General features: G+C 43.4%; 4 protein-coding genes across 7 annotated transcripts; 2 read left to right on the top strand and 2 right to left on the bottom strand.

Annotated features, from left to right (window-relative positions):
• Positions 1-2,183: 2,183 nt before the first annotated feature.
• Positions 2,184-4,187, bottom strand: HSPB2 (heat shock protein family B (small) member 2). 2 transcript variants are annotated; one of them, XM_031443742.2, is made up of 2 exons: positions 3,332-4,187; positions 2,184-2,835 (listed from the first exon to the last, which is right to left on the bottom strand). In XM_031443742.2, exons 1-2 carry the CDS (start codon positions 3,423-3,425, stop codon positions 2,381-2,383), a joined length of 549 nt encoding a protein of 182 aa, XP_031299602.1. In that variant the 5' UTR covers positions 3,426-4,187; the 3' UTR covers positions 2,184-2,380. The 2 variants fall into 2 exon arrangements, with proteins under 2 accessions (XP_031299602.1, XP_064338105.1); XM_064482035.1 differs by having other exon boundaries at positions 2,184-2,673.
• A 75-nt stretch (positions 4,188-4,262) lies between these two features.
• On the top strand, positions 4,263-7,616 carry CRYAB (crystallin alpha B). 2 transcript variants are annotated; one of them, XM_010985982.3, is made up of 3 exons: positions 4,263-4,705; positions 5,832-5,954; positions 7,274-7,616. In XM_010985982.3, exons 1-3 carry the CDS (start codon positions 4,505-4,507, stop codon positions 7,475-7,477), a joined length of 528 nt encoding a protein of 175 aa, XP_010984284.2. In that variant the 5' UTR covers positions 4,263-4,504; the 3' UTR covers positions 7,478-7,616. The 2 variants fall into 2 exon arrangements, with proteins under 2 accessions (XP_010984284.2, XP_031299603.1); XM_031443743.2 differs by lacking the exon at positions 4,263-4,705 and adding an exon at positions 5,549-5,742.
• Positions 7,617-11,743: 4,127 nt separating this feature from the next.
• On the bottom strand, positions 11,744-15,562 carry CFAP68 (cilia and flagella associated protein 68). 2 transcript variants are annotated; one of them, XM_010985974.3, is made up of 4 exons: positions 15,162-15,562; positions 12,906-13,136; positions 12,241-12,307; positions 11,744-12,033 (listed from the first exon to the last, which is right to left on the bottom strand). In XM_010985974.3, the coding sequence occupies exons 1-4, from the start codon at positions 15,198-15,200 to the stop codon at positions 11,858-11,860; spliced, it is 513 nt and encodes a 170-aa protein (XP_010984276.1). In that variant the 5' UTR covers positions 15,201-15,562; the 3' UTR covers positions 11,744-11,857. The 2 variants fall into 2 exon arrangements, with proteins under 2 accessions (XP_010984276.1, XP_031299615.1); XM_031443755.2 differs by lacking the exon at positions 12,241-12,307.
• Positions 15,555-21,681, top strand: FDXACB1 (ferredoxin-fold anticodon binding domain containing 1). Its single transcript, XM_031443748.2, has 5 exons — positions 15,555-15,805; positions 16,056-16,212; positions 17,146-17,349; positions 18,096-18,254; positions 18,625-21,681. The coding sequence occupies exons 1-5, from the start codon at positions 15,634-15,636 to the stop codon at positions 19,802-19,804; spliced, it is 1,872 nt and encodes a 623-aa protein (XP_031299608.1). The 5' UTR covers positions 15,555-15,633; the 3' UTR covers positions 19,805-21,681.
• Positions 21,682-22,750: the final 1,069 nt, after the last annotated feature.

The raw sequence follows: 22,750 nt of genomic DNA, 5'->3' as shown, positions 1-22,750 counted from the left end.
TGCTGGGCCTTTGCACTAGCCTCAACAAGCATGGCCAGGCTCCTTCCTGGCAATGCATTTTGTACTTTTCCGATCACTGTACTCTTTTCATCCTGTTACCCAAACTTCTTAGCCTAGCACTCAAAGCCCTCCACAATCTGGTCCCTTTTCAGCCACATTATCTAATCTAAAGAAAAAACTTAAAGGAAAATGCCTGAGATTTTATATGACCAGAAACTCCAAAGGAACCAACAGTGTCTTGTGGTAGCCAGAAAACCCGATATACCCCAAGCAGCGTTAACAGAAGTCTAGGGAAAAAAAAAGAACAAACAGAAGTCTAGAGTGATAAACAAGGGTACTGATTATTCCACTGAAGTCTGCGCCAATCAGTCCATGACTGGAATAATAAACTTAGGTTTACATGTTGAATTTCAAGTTAAATTGTTAAAAGGCATTATTATGTTCAAGAGAAAGTTGTCTGAGTTAAAAGTGGTATGGAAAAAGTCCTAGATAGGTTTAAAAGAAGATAGGTTTAAAAGAAGGAGGCATGTTTAGTTGAGAAAGGGAAGCCATGGGAGGACAGGATGGTTATTTTTAAATATCTGAAGCAACTCACAAATGAAAGAAGGGTTGCATTTATTTTTCTGGACGAAACTGGAACCAACGGACAGAAGTTACTGACATGCAGATTTTGTTTCAGTAGAAGAGTTTATAACACATGTGTCCAATAAGAAAATGAAGCGGACTACTTGATGAAGTTGTAAATTTGCTGTCGCTCAAAACGTCCTAGGAGTTGACTAATAATCTTCAAAGAATTTGAATGGGATGGGGATTTGAACTAAATCAGAGTTTTCAAATTTCTTCTAGCTAAGGAATCCTTTTTTTTTTTTAAATAAAGCTCATATAAAAATTCTAATTACAAAACAGATCAATCTGAAGCTGTTCTAGTTGAAGTCTGAATAGGATCGTTTTAAAATTCTTTTTCTTCTCAACTAGATGTTCAGATTCCTGAAAGTAGGCCATAAAGGAGCATAGTTTTAAATTTATATTTACAATGTATAACCTCCATAGTATATTACTTAGGGGTTAATAAATGTTTGTTGAATGAATGAACAGAAGAATACATCAATAGTTATTTCTCTAAGGCAAGCTTTCATTTTTAATAGACAGAAATCCTTTAACGAAGAATTGAATTCTTCAAGTGAGGGTTCCTATCCTGGGGGTCCACGCTTCCCTAAAAGGGGCATATGAATGGAGCTCAAGAGTTGTGTGAATCTATTCAAACTGTACGCCAAATTTGGGAGCATGTGTATTTTTCTGGTAAGAGGATCTATTACTTTTATCAGATTTTTCAAAAGGATCTTTAACCCAAAAAATTAAGAATCAACCACTTTAATGGATGAATTTTAGGTGTCTATCACAGCCTCATATATTTGGGGGCAGGGGGGTCTTCTGGACACTCCTCAAATCATATACATGCATGCTCTCTTAATTACAGAGGTAACTGAGAGGTCAGCCCCCCAGACTTTCCTTAATACATCATACCCCTAGTATTAAGTAAGACTCTACTTCCAAAGGAAGTTTCTCTGGTCATCACCCCCACACCGACAGCCCTAGCGCCCTTGCATTTAGCCTTGGATTGGGTGGAACGATGCAGTGATTCCTCTCTTTGGAATGTTTCAAGGTTAGAAATAAATGCTTTCTTTCATAGGCAGGAGGTGAGGGGACTTTGTGGTTCGGTGACAATGGCAGAGGCTTCTGTGACTGTTCCCGTGTCCTTCAGTATCAGAGACCATTTTTCGTGGACAGAACTTAGCACGGGAAAACAGGGCTTTAGGCAACTCTGCAACCAAAAGCTCTTTTCCCAACCCCTACCCAAAACAGGCCAGACAGTCTGGAGACCCTTGTTTTTGTGTCTCTAATCACTGGCTCAGACAGTGCCCTCCGGGCTGTTTGGATGGCATATCCCTTTTCCCTCCCAGGATCACTCTCTCTTTTGTTGCATTGTGAGAAAATTATGGCCAGGAATTTGATCTGGAGCCAGTGTCAGCTTCCGGGTATGATCTCAGCATCCAAGTGTGAGCTCAGGGTGCTGTGACGTTGGGTGCATCTAACTGAGGAGCTTTCGGTCTAGCGGTCCTTTTTGTCTCCCTCCCTGCCCATCCCATCCTCCAGGCCGCAGAATAGGGAGCAGCACAAACAAGGCCCTGAGATTTGGGTTTATTCAGCTCCACCCAAAACTAGAGGAAAATGCTATGACACGTCCCAAGGGACCAAACCATACATTGTGGACCACGCACTTCTCCCTCCCGCAAGGATGCTGCTACCTCTGGGTGGTGAGCAGCTGCTGTATCACCACGGGAGCTAGAAAGGGGTTCACTGGGTGCTGGGTCTGTGGCACTCAGGGCTCAACACTGGCTGCCTCCTCCTCTTCCTCTGGGTCAGGAGGTGCGGGGAGCAGGGAGATGTAGACCTCATTGACCTCTGTGTCCAAATGTCGGCCACCCCGAGGCGCCTCCAGGTTGAGGATGCCATCGTGGGAGAGAGCAGCGCGGACCCGCCAGGGGTCAACATCAGCAGGCAGGACGTAGGTGCGGCAGAACTCCCGGGACACGAAGCCGTGGCGGTCCAGGCGCTGGGGGTGCCGGGCAGACACCTCCAGCAGGTTGTCCACAGTCCTCACGGTCACCTCATCTGGGGTAAAATGGCTCACATCCAGGAATGCCTGGAACTTGCCCTCACTGAGCCGAAGCTCAGAGGCCCCTGCCCTGCTGCCCTCCCCAGCTTGGGTGGCCCGGGGTCGCACATAGTAGCCATGGTAGAGGGTGGGGGTCAGGATGTCTTCTGGCAGGAGGCCTGAAGGGCAGAGAGAGAGAAGGCAAGAAGCAGGATGAAGGAGGATGAGGTGGGAAGGAGGGTGGGTGAATGAGTGGAGAGAAAGGAGATGAGACCTGGGGAGAGCCAGAGGGGAGTCAGGAGAAGGAGGGAAGAGGAGGGAGGAGTCCCAGCGGCTGGAAAGAGGCGGCTGGGGAGAGGGGACTGAGAAAGAACATGAGATGGGGTGGAGGAGAGCAAACCAAACCGGGTCTGGGTGGTCCGAAGGGGACCCAGAAGGCACACGGAGGGGGCAGGGGCAGGCATCAGCGCGCGGCGGGCGCCCTTCTGCGCCGGGGTCAGCGGGAAGGGGAGAGAGGCCTGCCTGGAGGAGGGGGGGTGGCTCTGGGGTGGGAGATGGCTCGCCCCAGGAGTTCAGTTAAGCCGGGAGTGGGGTGGAGGCCAGCACCGTTGGGAGATCAGCCCAGAATTTCAGGAGGTGGGGGTGGGAGGCAAGGGGGTGGCGTCCGTGCCATACCTTCTCCGAAGCGCTGCTCGCCCAGGCGGCTCGGGTTGGCGAACTCGTACTCGGCGGTGGCCGGGTGGGCATGTGGCACCGAGCGGCCCGACATGGCTGCGGACGCGCCGGCGGCCCCGGTCGGAGGTGCAGCCCGAACAGGCGCGGCGGGACCCCTGCAGCTGCCCGAGGGCCCGCGAGCACCCGGAGGCGGGGGCGGGGTCTACACCACCCAAAATAGTGCGGAGCCCGAGGGCAGGGGGAGGGGCGGGGAGCCCGCGGCGATACAACGTGTGGCCCGCGCTGCCTGGACCCCCCGTCCCCTCCCCCGCACCCTCTTCAGCTGTCGCAGCCTCCCCCCTCTCCCCCCTCCCTTCCCGGAGAGGACAGCTGGGGGTCCTGGCTGGGGAGCCAGCTGGCGACGCGAGGCTGGGGCTGGAGGCCCTGGAGAGGCTCGCTGAGACCCTCACCAACAGTGCACATTTTCCACACCATCTCTTCTCGGTCGCAGGCAGCCGGCACCCTGTTCCGCAGAATTCCCCTGCATTTAACGTTCTGCCAGCCACATAAAGCGAAACAAGCAAGAAACTTTCTACTCTTTCTCTGAGATGAGGTGAGGGGCCTTTCTGCCTAAATTGATGTCAGGGTCCTCTCTGGGCAACGCAGGGCACCACAGGAAACCTGTCAGTGACATGTTGATGATCACGGCTCTCCTCCAGGGACCCGCAAAGAGTTAATGTCCCTGGGGCCCAGCCTAGGAAGATTCCAGTTCCTGCCCAGGCCCAAGATAGTTGCTGGCCGCATTCCCTTGGCATCCTAGGCTGGAGAGGAGGAGGAGGGGCACACTGCCCGCCTGCTTGGGATTCCTGAGCCAGTTTCCGACTCCAGAGAAGGGGGCAGAGGTGGGTGCCATTGGGTGTGGACAGAGAGCTAGTGAAACAGGACCAGGACAAGTCACTGGCCAGCTCGGACGTGTTTGTATTTCTCTTTTCTTAGCTCAGTGAGTACTGGGTATGTGTCACACTGCCAAATCCCCAATCACAAGTCTCCATGAACAGGCAGTGAGCTGGGATAATAAAACCCCTGACATCACCATTCCAGAAGCTTCACAAGCCTGCGTATATAAGGGGCCGGCTGGAGCTGCAGCTGAAGGAGCTGACCAGCCGGCTGACCCCCCACACTCACCTGGCCACCATGGACATCGCCATCCACCACCCCTGGATCCGCCGCCCCTTCTTTCCTTTCCACTCCCCCAGCCGCCTCTTTGACCAGTTCTTTGGGGAGCACCTGTTGGAGTCTGATCTCTTCCCAACTACTACTTCCCTGAGCCCCTTCTACCTTCGGCCACCCTCATTTCTGCGGGCACCCAGCTGGATTGACACTGGGCTCTCAGAGGTAAGTCTCCCCTCTGCCAGGACAGGAGAGTTCATTCTGGAAGCGTCCCCATCCACTTTCCTTTTCCTCCCTGCCTAAATCTGGCTCTGTCTAAGTGTCTCAAGTGTCATAGGCACTTGTGTGTCTCACAGTGAAACAAGATGAGGTCCCTAGTTCTGCTCTGCCTCAGTGCCAGTGCATCTGATGTGCCTTTGTATCCTACTGATTACATTTTCCCCATGTGCTATGCATAGTACTCTGTGTTCCTTATCTCCTAAGTAGGATGTCCTTTCTGGTTTGATTTATAAGGATCTACAGGGGGAAAGCTGCCTTCAGACACCTTCGCTCACTCTTCTAATATCTCACACTCCTGACAAATATTGTCATCTCAAACTTCAGAGCCAGGAGACAGTGCTACCTCATTCTGAGGTTTTTTTTATCCTCGCTGCGTGGAGCTGGACACAGCAACCACTATTTTCTTCCTTTCTAGTCCCTCTTTTATGATTTTCCGAGTTTCTCAGGGCTGTGACAGGGCACTGGCCTGGGTTCAAGCCTAATGAGGAAAGAATGTAGGTTTAGTCTTGGCCCCCCCCCCAACGACTTGTCCTAAAAGGGTGGGAGAATGGGGTGAACAAAAAAGGGTGACAGAAGCTGTCAGAGATAACACTCTGGTTTAAAAATATTCAAGTGTGAGTAAACAGGAGCTGAGTGGGTGAGGGCTTTGGAAGGACAGTCAGAGCCAGCAGAACATTCCAGAGTGAGTGGGTGGGAAACTTGGCAGAGACCTGAGAAAGAAGAAGGGGCCTTTGTCTCACAGACAAATGACAAGGCCAGGCATTAGGTCAGAGCAGCAGCAGAAGCCATGTCCAGTCTCATCCTTGTGATCTGTCCCCTGGGTGGCCTGTCTTCTTCCCTGTCCCTGTAAATAAAGTTTGGGTCTGATGACCAAGTGTTGTACCTGGGGTACCACTGTGGTAGCTTTTCTGAACGAGAGAGCCATGTTTACTCACAAAGGGATTTTTAGCCAAAAAGAGAAGAATAAACTACCTGGACATAAAGTAAGTTTGCAGAATAATGATACTGTACTAGTGTAATCCACACTCCTACCATCCTTTCTCCTACCCTCTCCCCACCTTGCTATTTCTAGATGCGTCTGGAGAAGGACAGATTCTCTGTCAACCTGGATGTGAAGCACTTCTCCCCTGAGGAACTCAAGGTCAAGGTGCTGGGAGATGTGATTGAGGTGCACGGCAAACATGAAGAACGCCAGGTAAGTAGCTGGCTTTCTCTTCTGCTCACTCATCCAGTGCGCACTATATGCCAGATACTGCCATCAGCTTCTGAGGCTGGCAACATTCCAGTCCTAAGCCATAAGAGTCTTGGAACAGGCATAGACCTATTGTTATTGTTGTTAAAAGTTATTGTGTTGGCTAGAGAAGTGATCTTTGTTGTTTGTTTTGATTTTATTGCCTTAAGAAGGATGGATGAGATGTTAACTTCCCACTTAAGCCAGGGGTTCTCAACCTTGGTCATGTTAAAATTACCAGAGGAATTTAAAAAAATCCCAATTGTCAGGCATATCCCAGGTCAGTTAAATTAGAATTTTTAGGGGTGGAACCCAGGCATCAGGATTTTTAAAATCTCCCTAGGGAATTCTAATATACAGTCAGTCAAGATTGAAGACTGCTGATTTAGGAACAGTGGTTGTTAGACATCTGGTTGCTTTACATAGTTACATTAACTGTGTGGCCCCAGAAGGCCCTTGAACTGAGGACTTTTCTTTTAGATGTTTAGAAACCTACTTCTTTTTAGCCCATCTTAATGCTGAACTATGTGGTTTGCCTAAGTTTCAGAACTGTACTTAGCTCCTGATAATACCCTAGACCCATGTGGAAATCAGTTAATTGAGAACCTGTCTGGATAAATGATTGAGATTCAGCAGATACAAGGGTTAAGGTCAATTACTCTTTAGCAGAATTCTAAAGAATTGAATAGCTTCTCATTACTTTCTGGGAGGTTTTTTTTTTGTGGTTTTGTTTGTTTGTTTGTTTGTTTGTTTGTTTGAGTTTGCTCCCTACTGATTAGTGATAACTCGGAAACTTGTGCATCAAACAGTACAGTTTGAGGTCCTCAGGCTGTTTCAGTTTTGTTCATATGATTTAACTTTAGTTCATAGTCTCCCTGGATGGAGTCTTTTTATTATTAGTCCCACTGTTCTGGAACATTCCTGAAGAGTCAGGACAATTTCTGGGCTTCCTTAGGGACTCAAATCTTCAATGCCAGATGCTATTCCATATCTTGTAGGCCCAACAAATTATCTAAACCTTTGGGAAATACCTCTGAACGCATCCATGCCTCAGGGCTTGGAAAGATATGAAGTGTTGGCTGTTCAATCTTCTCAGACTCTCACTGGTAGGAGAGACAGCCTAGGAAATTTCATGTTAGCCCCAAACAGAACAGCCACTTAGCTTTTCCTCATGTTGCCATGCATCTGGTCACACCTAAAGGGAAGGAGAATGTCTGAGTTCTACGCAAGTGGTGTTATTTCCTGTTCTCATCTCTGCCTCTTCCCTTATTCTCTTGGATCAGGATGAACATGGTTTCATCTCCCGGGAGTTCCACAGGAAATACCGGATCCCAGCTGATGTGGACCCTCTCGCCATTACTTCATCCCTGTCATCTGATGGGGTCCTCACTGTGAATGGACCAAGGAAACAGGCCTCTGGCCCTGAGCGCACCATTCCCATCACCCGCGAAGAGAAGCCTGCTGTCACTGCAGCCCCCAAGAAGTAGATGCCCTTTCTCTAATGCATTTTTTAAAACAAAATTTCCCCACCAGTGAATGAAAATCTTGTGACTAGTGCTGAAGCTTATTAATGCTAAGGGCAGGCCCAAATTATTAAGCTAATAAATATCATTCAGCAACAGATAACTGTCTTGTGTTTGAATATTCCATATTAATCATCACATTATGAGCTAGGGGGTTCTAAGGTTACTTGAGTCAGAATGACGGTCTCCAACACTTACTAATGGTATAAGTTTAGCAAGTCACTTAAACTTTATGGTCTTTAGGTCTTCCATTTATAACACGGGGTATTGATTTTTGCATTTGTTGTAAGAAGTAAATTAAGGAGAAAAAATAGGTAAAGCCCTTGGCAGAGTTCAAGGAATATTAGTTCCTCTCTCTTCTCCCTCTGATTTTGTCCCCGAGTTCCAAAAATAAATCTGAAGTCTGGGTGACAATGCATAAAAGGCCTTAGTGTATCTCTGAAATTAATCATGTCACCAGGAAGGAGATGGCGCCCTCAACTTTATTTGACATTTTCCTACTGATAAGCATTGCCTTCAGATGATTTCACAAGGGTGATAAATAAGACAGGTGATTATCACCAAACAAGCCTCTCAGGTGTAGTCTCCAAATTAGCCAGTAAACACCTATTAAAACTAAGACTGGGAAATATACAATTCCTTGATCCACCATTTTAAACAAAGACATGTTACTCTGCAAAATACCTCTATTTCACTTTTGCGAGTCTAGACAAACTTCTGATTCAATTAATGAAAAATAGCCCTGGTGTAGGTTATCTGGCATAAATGCTTAGAGACAACTCGTCACGTCTGCAGCAGCTTCCAGGTGATTTCTGATTTCTCACAAGGATGCTTACCTTAGCAAAACCTACAGTTGGGGACTGGCTATGCTTTAAAAATATTATTCATGAAATAATTGCTGAAAGTTCTCACGATGCAGGGGTGTGGAGCTAGGACTATTTACATTGCAAATCTATATAGGTTCAAAATGTTTTCTCTTAAAAAACAAATTCCTAATAGTCTGAAATGCTGTGATCTAGCCAGGAGTCAGGTTTCTCTAAACTTAGAGCCAATTTTTATGACACTGTTGATTGCTTACATAACCTATTTGCCACCGTCAGTCTTGCCAACAGCACCCCTGATTGGTTTAGGTATCCATCATATCCGTCCTAGCCACGTGCTTCAGGAAAGTGAATGAACGCTCCAGCCATAGTTGATCAATTTTTTTTTTTCACAGTTGATATATCTTCAACAGTCCAAGTAAATTATGGAAGTTTTCTTCCCTCAGTAGGGATTAGTCTTGAAAGGGCTACAACCCAATTACGGTCAATGAGACAGGAGAGAAGTTTGCTGGAGATGCTTCTAGAAAAGCCTTTTACCTTTTAAAAAGACTGTGGGGGAGAGAGAGAGAAGGAGGGATGGAGGAGGGAGATGGAGAGAGAGACAGAGACAGAAAGAGATTGATTTTTTTCTCTTCCTCTGGATGTTGGAGTATGAGAATGTGATGGTCAGTGCTTTACCCTTTTAAAACTATCATTTTTTAAAGAATAAATCTGGGAAATATACGTACAGTCCACACACATAATTTCAGTAAGATGTAACGCTTAGAAACCAAACGGATGTTTTGCCTAAGGGTTTGGGAATGATACAGATTTTCATGCTTAGAAAAATTCTATTTTATACTTCACATTTTATTTGAATTTTGCACCAGATTTGATCTTTCTTCTGAAGATTTACAATGACTATTCACTCAACAGTTACTTGAGTGCCTACTATGTGCCAGCTACAAAAATAATATATGTTTTCTGTCCTAACACAATTAAGAATTGAGCAGAAGAACAGACAAGTAAAAAGACAATTCTAAAATTCTAAGACACTTTTTCAAGATGTTACAATGTCCATTCAAAATGTCTGATATGAGGATCCTTAAGAGAAATACCTACTCTGGACATGGAAGGAATCCTGGAGATTGTTCTGCCTGATTAATTTTTTAACAGTTTTATTGAGATACCATTCACTTACTACACTATTCATCCACTGAAAGTATACAACTTAATGGTTTTTATTTATATTTATGGAGTTGTACATCTATTACCACAATTAATTTTAGGACATTTCACTAGCCAAGAAGATAACTTACACCCATTAGTTATCACCTTCCAATGCCCACCCCTCAATGCTAGGCAATCGCCATTCTACTTTCTGTCTCTATAGGTTTGCTTATTTTAGATATTTCATATGAATGGAATCATACAATATGGGGGCCTTTGTGACTAGCTTCATTCATTGAGCAGAATGTTTTAAAGTTTCCTCCATGTGGTTACATGTATCAGTACTTCACTTCTTTTTATTGCCAAATCATATTTTATTACATGGATCTACTGTATTTTATTCCCCCATTCATCAGTTGATGGACATCTGGGTTACTTCCACTTTTTGTCTATTATGAATAATGCTGCCATGAACACTCATGGACCAGTTTTTGTGTGGACTTATCTTTTCATTTTTCTTGAGTGTATATCTAGCAGTGGAATTAATTGCTGGACCCTTTGGTAACACTCTGTCTAGCCTTTTGAGGTACTGTCAGACTGTTTTCCAAAGCAGTTGCCATTTAAAATTCCCACCAGTGGTGTACGAAGGTTCCAGTTTCTTGATATCTTCGCTAACAGTTATCATCATTTATCTTTTTGATTATAGTCATTCTAGTGGGTATCTGAATTCTTAATGGTTTATAGGACTCAGCAAGGTGAAGAGGGAAGAAAATGCATCCAGAAGGGGGAACAGCTTGAAGTGCCCAGGTATTTATGTTTGGACGGAGCACTAGACACATGAGAGGAAATGTGGGAGATGAGGCAAGAGTTAGAAAGGGTTTCTGCTAAGGAGTTTGGAATTTATTTTGAAGGCTATAGAAGCCAGTGAAAGGTTTTAACCAAATGAGTAGCATGATCAACTCTGCATTTTTAGACTCAGTCTGGGAACAATACAGTGATTGGTAAGTAGGGACCAAAATGGAAAATAGAGACACCAACCAAAAGGGTATTGCAGGAGACTGGGTAAGAAATAATGGGAAAGTGGAATACAGCAAAAATAACAGAGATGCACAAAAGAGGGGCATAATCAAGACAGAACCTGGAGATAGAATTTATAGGGCTTGGTATCTGTTTGAATGGGGAGGATGAGAAAGGGGGATTCAAAATAATTCCTTCGTTTCTGTTTTTGACAATCGTGTGAACTTATTATGTAATATACAATACTAAAAATAAGAAAGAGTGGTTAAGATACATAAAAAAAAAAGTTCACCAAGATATGAAATACATAAGAAGGAAAAAATTTGAGACAGAAGATTATGAATTCAATTGTAGGTATCAGGAAATTGGATCAGAATAATAAAGATCATATATGAAAAATGCACAGCTAACGTCATACTCAATGGTAAGACTGAAAGCCTTTCCTCTAAGACTAGGGTCAAGACAAGGATGTCCACTTTTACCACTTATAGTCAATATATTATTGCAAGTTCTAGCTAGAGCAATTAGACAAGAAAAAAAAAAGTATCCAAATTGGAAAGGAAAAAGTAAAACTATATTTACAAAAGACATACTACATGTAGAAAACCCTAGAGATTTCACCAAAAAAAAAAAAAAATCATTAGAATTAACAAACAAGTTCAGCAACACTGCAGGATATAAAACCAACACACAAAAATCAGTTGCATTTCTATACACTAACAATGAACAATCCAGAAAGGGAATTAAGAAAACAATTCCATTCATGGTAGCATCAAAACATATAAAATACATAGGAATTAACTTAACTAAGGAGGCAAAAACACTTGTACACTAAAAACTATAAGGCATTGCTAAAATAAATTAAAGAAGACACAAATGGATTAGAAAACAATATTGTTAAGATACCAGTATTGCTAAAGTGATCTACCGATTCAATGGAATTCTTATGAATATCTCAGTGATGCTTTTTGCAGAAATAGAAAAATCCATGCTCAATATAGACCTAACAGTAGATATAATTAACTTAAATTTGACATTTAAATCTTGGTTTAAAAAAACAGATATATGAAAAAGAATATATTTATATATATACATAAAACTGAATATATATATAAAAAACTGAATATATATATTCAGTTTATATATATATATATAACTGAATCACTATGCTGTACACCAGCCACAACACTGTAAATCAACTATACTTCAATTTAAAAAGTGGGGGATAGAGAATATTTTTTGTGCTTTATTTATTCAGAGAGTAAAACTGTGCTACAGTCAGCTAAATTCTTAGTTGTGCTTAGAATGTGCTCCTTCCTATAATCTACACCGGAAAAATGAACCTTTGTATTCTTTCTTAGAATCCTAGACCCTGAAATTGACATTTATGAGGATGACACACACACACAGAGCGATGCTCGACTTGAGGTTTTGAATAGCTCCTCGTGTAAGCTGACTTCTCTGTGCATTTGTACGGAGGGGGATCCAGCTCAGGTTGATGTCCTGGAAACCAGTGAGGCTCTCGCTTAAATCCTGAGGGAAGAGAAAAGAGGAGTCTTAGTAAGCAATCTCACTCTTATTTCTGAGGGAAACAGACAGTGGCTGTGAAAATTGAGAAATCATTCACTCATTCATTTACTTATTCACTTATTTAATTCATTCTTATTTGAGTTCCTTCTATGTTCCAAGCACTGAGTTAGATCCTGAGAATAAAAGAAGTAAAAAGAATCATCCACCTACTATGGGTTGAAAGAGGCATTTTGCTGTTGTAGCTTGTGTCATATGTAGTTTCAAAGTAGTGTCCAAACTGGAAAGAAAAAGTAATAGATTGAAAACACAGGAGTCTATAACCAATATTGGGAAATAAAGGGCACAGTGACATGAATCCTAACAGGCTCTGTCACATTTTAGATGGCCGAGAGGTCTATGTGTCGTTAGTCAGTATCCTACTAACTTTCACATCCTTTGTTTGTCTATTTAGGAGATTTAAGGGCACGATGCAGATAAATGACAAGTCTAGGTAGACAGAGACCAGGGGAGAAGCTAGCCTGACTCAGAAGACCTTTTATATATATATTTCTGTAGATGAATGAGGTCCAAGAGAAGCAAGAGGAAAAGCCTGCTACCCATCCTTTTATTACCTTACAATAATAAAATATTCAACTTGATAGTAAAGTGGGAGAGGGGTTCCAGCTGAGGACAGCTGCCCTCCCCTAACCACTTCACTGAAGAGAAGCCTGAGAGATCTCACATTGGAAGTTATCGGATTCCTGCCTCTCAAATGGCCACTGATATATATATATACACACACACACACACACACACACACACACACACACACACACACACACACACACACACATACATACTAACAGAAGGAAACAAAGACAAGGAAGTTCAATTACCTGGGAAGGCAAGGGTTTGGGCTGCACAATATTCCTCAGATCATATCTTTCCTGGTTCCAGTTGCCCATCAGGGTACGGTTCGAATAGGCATCCTCATTGGTGGTACATCTCCAACCATACTGGAAAAACTTGGACATATCATTCCAATCTGTCCACACTTCAGCATGGCCATCTGCATTAATGAGGCTGCCACAGTGTGGGTTTGTAAGGAAGCAGGCGAGGAACTGTCTCTGGGAAAAGGCGAGAACAGAAAAGACTGTGGCACAAATCAGAGAGCAGAAAAGGCATCCCTTACTCACCCTTAGCCAAGCAGAACATAAGCACACCTTCTGAGGATCTAGGCTTTCCTCATAATTAATTGTCGTGATTCTGTTTCTTTCTCTCCAAGTCCATGAATCCTTTGATCAACCCTTTCAATCAGCAGTAGCAGATGACTATATAGATTAAATGCTCCTTCCATCTCAAAAAGACAGAACTTCAGTACCCCCAATACTATATTGAGAACTAGGTAAATATTCCAGTAATTTTGAGATGGAGGAATTTAAGGACTAAGAGTATTGCTATAGTCAACAGGGAGAAGTGAGAGCTGGATAACTGGATAATACAATAAATGATCAATAAATGATAATTTCCTTCCTTCTGGGCCCAGCTCAAATGCCTCTTCTCACGATGTGGCATTCCCTTTTCATGATGCCTTCCCTCAAGTTAACTTCTCTCTCACATGTCTCACACAGAACTTTATGTTCATATCTTTCTATATTTATAACTTTGTACCATATGTTAGAGTTCTTCAAATAAGTGTCAAATCTCTTATGCTGAACCATGCAGTCCTTGAGGACAGGATCTGTGTCTTATTTGTTACCACATTCTCTCCTTCTGCCTCCCCTCCCAAACAACAGTACTTTGCACAGACAAGATGATCAATGCCTGAATTTCAGTTTTTTGTAGAGAATCAAAAGCCTAACCATTTTAATTTTTTTCTAAAAGATGAGTCTGGTCCCTTGGCTTAGGAGCAAGACAATACCTTTCCTGAAGATGAGTTATTTGAAACTGAGGAGCTTGTGTTGTATGAAGATTTTGTAGTAGAGTGACAGAAGACCTTACTCTGTCGTTCCATGTTCTTTAATGGAAGAGATGTCACCAAACCTGGCCCTCCCAGTTCTCCAAGCAAAGAAAGAGTATAAATTATCCAGATCACCAGGTGGCCATGATTTGGGAGTCACCACCCACCCACCTTTCCACAGGTAGAGACAAAGCCAATACTGTAGGTTTAAAGGTAACTGCCCTCACACCATGTGCCTTTGTGAAGATAGATACATGCACTGATGTCAACAAACAGCATGATGACTAAAGAGCTGCTGGTCCCACAAAGTCCAGCAAGCTGTACTCAGACTGCAGACCAAGATGACACTGTCCCTGGGCCTGTAAGGACAGATATCACTACCCACTCAGTTGTCCAAGTCTGAAACCTGGGGCTTATCTTGACTCTGATTTCTCTTTCAGTTGTTTACATCCATTCAATCCGTAGGTCTTGCTGAGTTTTGAATCAGTCCACTACCCTCCATCTCCACCAACAAGTTCCAATTCGGATCACTATTAGCCCAAGTCTCCATTCCTGCAGTAGCCTCCTATCTGACCGCCTTGCCACCAGCCTTGTTCTTCTCTTATCCTTTCTCCATAGGAAAGCAGAATTTTTGAAAATGAAAATCTGGTTGTGCCACCTTCCCATTTAAAATCTTTCAGTGGCTGGCCACTGTTTCCAGGGTAAGATTCAGGCTGTTAAAATGGCTTACAATCCCTGTATGACTTGCTTAACTTCTCAGTCTCATTTGTTATCCACTCTCCCCTCAACTACATTCAGTCAGACTTGCTATTCTGTCTCTCCATCATGCTTTTGCATATATTGCTCCTTCTGCCTCTTCACTCCTCTTGACTCAGGTAATATGATACCTCCCACCGCCCCCCTTCGCTTTCAACTCAGGTGCACTTCATCCAGGAAAATTTTCCACTTCACCCCTAAACTTGGTGAGGTTCCCCTTCGGTGCACTCCCACAGCATCCTGAACTACTCCACTCAGCGCTGCATCACACCAAATCAGAATCGCCTCATTTGCTATGTATACTCCACCAGACTACACGCTCAGTGAAATCATAGGCCACATCTTGTTCCTCCAGATTAATCGCCGTCACATTGGCCTGGCACATAACACACACTCACTATTTCTGTAATGAACACAAGGTAGGAGATAGAAGCACCTGCAGAAACTCCGAATAGAGGCAATGGGTGGCAGCCATTTCGCGTGAAATGAAGGCTGTTACAAAATCCTCTGTGACAGGAACAGGCAGGACACGGCCTCTCCGTGGCCTTAGCCCGGCCCTGCTTCCTTCGCTTAGAACTCGCCTCACCCTCGGCCTGGCCCTTCGCGCTAGTGACTGCTTGTGACCTCATGCAAGTGTGACGAAGTCGAGCCCTCGGGCTCAAAGGCATTTATTTGAACATTCTTGAAAGGGTGAGTTACTGAGGGTAAGGGGTGGTCGGCGTCTCGCTTTTGCACTCATGGCTATTTTCATCCTAGGCTGTCGCTGCTCGGGTTTGTCAAAACCACCGTGCCCTGTGGTGAGCCATCAATCAGCGACCGGCGAACAGGGGGCCGGCAAGAGATCGGTGGAGGAAGTGACGTAAAAAAAGAGCGCCTCCGAGAACGCGGGCAGGGAGCACGCTGAGGCCATGGCCCCGCGGCGCCTCCTGTTGGTCGGGGAGGGGAACTTCTCCTTCGCCGCCGCTCTGAGCGAGACCCTGGATCCCAGCACCAGGTTAACCGCCACCTGCCTCCAGCGCCCGGCCGACCTCGCCGGGTCTCGGCTGGTCCGGGAGAACCTGCAGCGCCTGCGCGAGCGAGGTAGCAAGGCCCACCCCCTGCGAGGGCCCAGCCCCCGCGAGGCCCCGCCCCGCTGCCGGCACCGCCCTAAGTGGGAGGGTGGGCACGTGCGGAATCTGGGAACGTAGGGATTGCTCTTTATCTTCCCACGGACATCTACAGACAACCCGCTGTGTGCCTAGACCTGGGTTGTTTTGCACGATTCAGGTTGGGGACGGGCTTTCTCACGTTCTAGATCTTAAGACAGCCTTTTGTCTCTATTTGGTGTCAGGGACCGAGGTACGTTTTGGTGTGGACTGCACCCAGCTGGCAGATGCTTTTGAACTGCACGACAGAGAATTTGATCGAATTTATTTTAACTTTCCGCACTGTGGACGCAAAGCTGGAGTAGCTAAGAACAGGGAACTGCTTGCCAAGTTTTTCCAGAGGTGAGGAAGGGCGCTCATTCACAAGCAAAATGTTTAAGATGTACATTACATGGTTACTGCCCTCAAACACGTTAGTTTGGGAAATAGGGCATACGTGTGTAAGTTGTAATGATCGATTTAGAGAGAATGTAAAGCTCCAAAGGAACCTGCAATCTAACTGGAAAGGAAGACATTTAACCCTGAATGCTAAATAAAAGTACAAATAATGTACTCTTGGGCCCGCAAAGGGAGGATCTCCTATTTGTGATAATACAAAGTAATGGTAGCCAGTATAGTCTAATGGCTAAGAGCATGGTTTTAGGAGACAAACTGGATTCAATTCCCCACTCACCACTTGATAGTTTGTGATTTTTGTGATTACATATACTTAATCTTTAACTGCTTTTGCTTCCTCATCCATAAGCTGAAGATATTAGCAGTAACTACCTCATAAAATTGTGAACTTAAAAGTGCTTTACACTATTATACCAAAACGTGATATTATTGGAGGTCTCTTTGGCTCATAGTTGTCAGGGAACTTTTCACAGAGGCAGTATTTTAAGTTAGTATTTGAAGTATGGATAGAATTTTACTGGGCAGGAGGGGAGTGAAAAGAACAACTTTCTAAATGTGGAAGGACAGCTCAGTCACTGAATCACATGTAGGAACTTTACAGACATTGACTTTTCAATGACATATAGATGAACAAGGCAAATACAAAGCTGGGTAACACTCTGGTCAGTCATTAGTAATCAGTTATGAGTTGAGCACTGAATTTAAATTCTTTTTTACTTCCAGCTGCTTTCTTTGCATGTTTAAAGTCTAATAGACCTTTGCAAATCGGTATGATTGGACTTAAATTATTTCACAGCCAAACCGTGTATATAGTGCTAACTCCCGTGGTAATTTCTGTTTGTTTCTGATAAATGGTCGGTGTTCCCCTCTCCCCATCAGCTGTGCGGATGTTCTTGCAGAGGAAGGAGAAGTCCACGTGGCACTGTGTAGAGGACAAGGTGGGACTCCTGCTGATAAGCCCATGAGAGAATGGCACAACAGTTGGCAAGTGGTTGCCATGGCAGCTCTGGGGGGATTCATCTTAAGTGATGTGCATCCCTTCAGCTGTGAGGCTGTGTCAGGGTACAAGTGCACTGGATATAGGTAAATAATAACAGAGACATAAGCCTTTTTCATCTTTCATGTAATCTAATATTCGTGAAATCTGAGGCACATGGAATGCATCCAATTTTAATATTTTTGAGAAAAGTCCTGCTCATTTGCACTTTTCTATAGAATCTGCAATTTGTTGCCCTACATGTACAGATAGATTTTAATTAAAAATATACTTTTTAATATGTAACCATGTTCTGCTATGTCTCATTACTCAGCCTTATTTTATGAAGTATTTGTTCTTAATGCTTTATTATTATGATTATTATGATTATTTTTTACAGTAGGACCTTGTTATCTACTCTGGGCATAGTAGTTTGTATCAGCCAATCCCAAACTCCCAATTTATCCCTCCCTCCCCTCTTTTCCCCCTGTAACTATAAGTTTGTTTCCTATGTCTATGAATCTCTTTCTGTTTTGTAAATATGTTCATTTGTATCATTTTTTTCAATGCCACATATAAGTGCTATAATATGATATTTGTCTTTGACTTACTTAGTATGATAATCTCTAGGTCCATCCATGTTGCTCAAATGACATTATTTCATTCCTTTTTATGGCTGAGTAGTGTTCCATTTTGATAAATGATAAATGATTTAAAAAAACCTCATAGACAAATTTTTTTCCTTGCCAGTTTCTTTTAAAAAAAAATTTGGCCAATTTCCTGAGTCAGTCTCTAGAAATGCTTGCTTTTTAAAAATAATGACAGATTTCATAATTGGTATCTATTTCGCCAGGAGTCAAGATAAGTCCTTTCATGTAGACGGTGCTTTGAACCATGTCTTCACCCGGAGCTTACCCTTTGAAGGTTTGCAACCAAGAATCTCCAGGATCAAACTGGGTGACCAGTGGTTTTCTTTTCTAGAACCAGAAGTACTTGTAGGAAAACTGAACAGGTAACCTGATTTTACCAGAATTCACTTCTATCTCTAGCTGTATCCTGATTGGCTTGATAATCAGGCAACCATATTATATACTGAATGCGTGCTACATGAATTATTAATGATCTTGTGCTGTGAATACTTGTCAGTCTGGCCTACACAAGCCTCTTTAGAAAGAAAAATTGTCATGTTTTCTGGAATATTGTAGGCTATCAGAATCCTGAAACACATGATATCTGTTTTTATGGTAGGTGATTTCTCTGTTTCCTTTATGGATCAACTTAAGGATAATTCTTTTCTACACAGCTATTTGTGCTTTTGATTTTAGCTACATTATATTTATAATTTGAAGTTAAGAAATTCATTTTTGTGTGTGTTTAAACAGGGGTTTCCTAGAAGCACCTTCATGTCATCCTGTCAAAACCATAAATGAGAAACTCATTGGTGAATTGGGGAAAGCTTTCCCTCTAAAACGGCTCAAGTGTTCCTCCCCTTTGCTGCCACAGGGAGGCACCAGTGTTCTTACTTCCTGCAACTATGACATCCTATCAGCTGCCTTTTGGATTAGTCTCTGTGAAGATAACTCAAATGCTGAGTCCCTGACTGGTGGCACAACACAAGACATGGAGGACTTTCTAGTGTCATTTTCAGAACTTAGCCTTCCCAAGAGCCTTACAGACAGTACGGAAGAAGCTCACAATGGAATCTCCGGCCAAGCCAAGGTCTGCCTTAGACCTTCTCTTCTAGTTCATGTTCAGGCTGTAATCCAAGCACCAGACTTCCTCTCAGGCTCTGTGCACATCCTTAGTGGACCTGTCTTTCAGAAGTGCTGCATCTCACCCTTCACAATGCCAGCATTTCATGAGACTTTATTTATCCTTGGGTTTAATAAAAATCTGAAGGATGGCTGTCTTCGGTCACTACTGGACCACCTGAAGTGCATTCTAGATAGCCTTCTGAGCCAGACGTTGCTGGAGGGCTCTAAGCGGAGCAGTTCAGTAGAATTCGTCTTTCAACCAAATAGGAAAGATTATGTGATTAATGTGAAGTCTCATAGTTTTGGCCCAGATTGTGTCAAGGATCTGACTATTGGGTCTGTCACCACATCTGCTACAAGCGCTATACACAAAGACCAGTGTTTTGTGTGTGTGTCTGTGAACTTGGACCTGTTGGCCATGCTTGTCTGGGGTATCTCTGATTGGAGGATGTTGTGGACCTTTGATACCCGTTTCCTGAAGAATTTTGTCCCTGGGAAAATAGAACCCTTTAAAAGCTATTCCCTACATCCTCCACACTATGTACACGATATTAGTTTTTGGATAGATGAAAAGAAAAGATTTGATGAAGTAGAGTTTCACACTGTGGCCCGAGCAGTGTCCCAGGACACTGTCATATCCATACGATTCCTTAGCCGTTTTCAGCATCCAAAGACTGAACAGGTCAGCCTCTGCTATCGATTGACTTACCAGACGTGTGACAAGGCCCTCACCCAGCAGCAGGTAGCCTCAATGCAGTCCCAGCTTAGGAAGGAGATTCAACGACGGCTACATTTGACACCTCGGTAGTTTAGCAAATTCACCTCTACAGAGTGATCCTCGTGAGTGTGGGTATGGATGAAAAAGACCAATTTGTAACCGGTGGTCCTTTCAGGACAGTTTTTTTTTTTTTTTTTTGGGAAGATCTTTTACTTTGTGACTATAGCTGCTGTTGGTTGACTAAAGATACCTGTGACTCCATCACTTAAACTTATAGATTGTAATGCAGTTGGTGACCTTTGGAGTTGTGCAATATTTTGATCCCAAATAATGACTAGGAAGAAAACAAAAATGGCGTCTTATACACGAGATACTCTAATGCTGAAGAGATAGTACATCTTGAATGTCTCATCAAATATATTTATAAATATATTTTCCACATTGTCAGTTTCTCTTCCCTCAACTCTATCATGTCATTTCACTAAATCAATTGAGAGTGGTTTTTAGAGTCAGACAGACCAGCATTGATTAGCTTGGGTAAGTTGCAAGTGCCCCATATTATTACTGATATCATTATCAACATCATGTTTACTCCATGGTTGACTGCTGTTCAAGTCGTGGAATTAATAAGTGTCAGATTCAGAGTTCATCCTTAGGTCTGTCTGACTCTAAAGCCCATTTTTTTCCTGCCACTTTCTATTACCTTACTTCTTCTTCCTTAGTTTTCTTCAACAGTAATCTCTCAACTGTGACGAACTCTAAACTTTGCCCCCCTAGATTTTGGGGCTTTCTGTTGTAAGCATCTCTAAGGGATACTGGGAGATTGGCTTAATCCAGGACATTGAAGAATGGGGTGCTCTAAGGTGAATGAATAAATGTTCGTGTTAATTAAGAGTTAGGCTCCACCGATTGTAAACTCTATGAAGGAAATAACTGACTTATTTATTCTTACATTTGGAGAAGAGCATGTGGAAAGGCAAAATGGAAGCAAAGAAACAAAGTAGGAGGTTACTATAATAATGCAAACAAGAGATAATGGCGACCTGGACCATAATCTGGTGAATCTATAGCAGAGGCTGACCTGTTCAGTCTTTGGAGTAGGTAATAGTTAAGAGGATTTGCTGATCAATTAAACATATGTGCATTCTGAATGGTGTGGAGCTAGAGAGAGAAGAATCAAGAAGAATCCCAAGGTTTTTGACCCAAGCAACTGGGAGAATAGAAGTGTCTTTAACTGGAATAGGAAAACTGGCATAAGAGTAAGTTTGTGGAATGAAGAACAAGGGATTTGTTACAGACACCTGTATTACTTAGCTCTCCACATAGACTCTAACTCACTGAGGGCAGGTAATGTGATTTAAGCCTTCTTCCACCCCCAATAGTGCCTGGTACATATGGAACTGAGCAGGACCCAGTGGGGGCTTCCTGGGGATAGACTCCCACCGCCCATGTCCCCCACCTGTTGTTTGTGGAAAAGCTGTAGCCTCCTAGGCCTTCCCTGAGTTCCAAAGAGCAAATTTAATCTGAGAAGTGAGAAAATGCAGAGACAAAGGAAAACAGTCAAACAAAACAAAATAATAATAGTTTAACCATAGAACAAAGTCAAGGACCTTTAGTTGCCCTTCAAGGGCTATAGATAATATTCTGAGCCATATCTGTGAGTTGTTTTATAGATACTAAACCCCCCACCAGGTAGAAGAAGTCTACTGCGTGCTAACCACCAGCACGTAGACCCCAGATCGGTTGGAACCAGATGGTAGACAGTGCTGACTCCCAAAATACCACCCATTTACCTCACCACCAACCAGTCAGAAGGATGTCCATGAGCTGACCATGCATCCCTCAACCCTTTCCTCTACCTTGCCTTTAAAAAGGCTTCCCTGAAAGACTTTGGGGGAGTTCAGGTCTTCTGAGCATAGAGCTGTCTGTTCTCCTTACAATAAACACTGTACTTTCCTTCACCACAACCTGGTGTCAGTAGATTGGCTTTGCTGGGTGCAGATGAGCAGACCCAAGTTTGGTTTGGCAACACTTGGATGAGGATCTTAAAACAAGGGCTGGGATGTGATGGGAAGATTGTTGACAAGGAGGGCACACATGAGCAGAGGTATAGATAAGGGAGCATTTGGGGTACTTTACAGGCTAGTTAGTTGAAATGTAAAATGTATATAGCAAAGTGGTGGGAGATGAGATTAGAAAAGTAGGTTGAGGCCAGACTTAGTTCATGAAAGCCTGAATGCTAGAATAAGAAGTATTATTTTGCAGGCAATAGGGAAAATCTGGTGATTTTTGATTAAGGAGATGACACAGTAATGTTTTTGAAAATTAATTGGACAGTGTTGCCCAGAATCCATTTGAGATGGGAGATCCCTGTAAGGATGCAACTGTAGTGGTCCTGGGTAGAGTCAGGGAGGGGCCTGCAGTAGACTGAAATGAAAAGGAGATGGATGTATGAGATACAGCTAGGCTGGGATGTCTGAACTTGGTCACTAGTAATTTCCTGTGGGACTTGAGCAAATTGATCAATCTCCATTTTCAATACTTGGGAATTTTTAGTAGGAAATCATAACCTAGGACCCTGTCAAGGTTGGTGCTCCTTCTATAACCTTGTTTTAGTTAGTGGTACAGAACTCCCTAGGGTGGGATAGAGTTCTGTGATTGGGGGAGTAGGCAGAGGTCAGAAACAGATGAACGACCCCTGGGAGTCACAGGCTTGTAATCTGATACAGTTGCCTGTGTAAAAATGCCTGTATGAAATCAGGAGCTTTATCTGATCTCGTGGTTGGTAAAGCATGGGCTTTGTAGTAAGACCTGGGTTGGAATATGGCTTCTCCACTTCCTAGCCATTCAACCTTGGGCCTCAGTTTCCTTCCCGATAAAACAAGGTTGTTGTAAGAATTAAATTTTAAAAGGATAAAATACATAATGCGCTTACCATAATGCTGTAGTAGCAATGGCAGTGACTGGTGCCTGGTTGAATTTGCCGTGCAGAATTTGATGTTCAATAACAAGTTTCTTCTTCTCATTTTGTATTCT

The sequence above is a fragment of the Camelus dromedarius genome, chromosome 34 (genome assembly GCF_036321535.1).
Source record: "Camelus dromedarius isolate mCamDro1 chromosome 34, mCamDro1.pat, whole genome shotgun sequence".
NCBI lineage: Eukaryota > Metazoa > Chordata > Mammalia > Artiodactyla > Camelidae > Camelus > Camelus dromedarius.
The sequence above is the reverse complement of the archived record's forward strand: the minus strand, read 5'-3'. Positions and strand labels throughout refer to the sequence as shown.

What these genes read in the sequence shown, in the direction of transcription:
- FDXACB1 (XM_031443748.2), top strand. Translation starts at nt 15,634, where the DNA reads ATGGCCCCGCGGCGCCTCCTGTTGGTCGGGGAGGGGAACTTCTCCTTC. An exon ending in CTTGCCAAGTTTTTCCAGAG is followed by an intron (nt 16,213 to 17,145) that starts GTGAGGAAGGGC and finishes TCTCCCCATCAG; the next exon opens with CTGTGCGGATGTTCTTGCAG. An exon ending in TACAAGTGCACTGGATATAG is followed by an intron (nt 17,350 to 18,095) that starts GTAAATAATAAC and finishes CTATTTCGCCAG; the next exon opens with GAGTCAAGATAAGTCCTTTC.
- CFAP68 (XM_010985974.3), bottom strand. Translation starts at nt 15,200, where the DNA reads ATGGCTGCCACCCATTGCCTCTATTCGGAGTTTCTGCAG. An exon ending in TCTATTCGGAGTTTCTGCAG is followed by an intron (nt 13,137 to 15,161) that starts GTGCTTCTATCT and finishes GCCTTTTCCCAG; the next exon opens with AGACAGTTCCTCGCCTGCTT. An exon ending in AATGCCTCTTTCAACCCATA is followed by an intron (nt 12,034 to 12,240) that starts GTAGGTGGATGA and finishes CTCTTCCCTCAG; the next exon opens with GATTTAAGCGAGAGCCTCAC.
- HSPB2 (XM_031443742.2), bottom strand. Translation starts at nt 3,425, where the DNA reads ATGTCGGGCCGCTCGGTGCCACATGCCCACCCGGCCACCGCCGAGTAC. An exon ending in CGAGCAGCGCTTCGGAGAAG is followed by an intron (nt 2,836 to 3,331) that starts GTATGGCACGGA and finishes TCTGCCCTTCAG; the next exon opens with GCCTCCTGCCAGAAGACATC.
- CRYAB (XM_010985982.3), top strand. Translation starts at nt 4,505, where the DNA reads ATGGACATCGCCATCCACCACCCCTGGATCCGCCGCCCCTTCTTTCCT. An exon ending in TTGACACTGGGCTCTCAGAG is followed by an intron (nt 4,706 to 5,831) that starts GTAAGTCTCCCC and finishes TGCTATTTCTAG; the next exon opens with ATGCGTCTGGAGAAGGACAG. An exon ending in GCAAACATGAAGAACGCCAG is followed by an intron (nt 5,955 to 7,273) that starts GTAAGTAGCTGG and finishes CTCTTGGATCAG; the next exon opens with GATGAACATGGTTTCATCTC.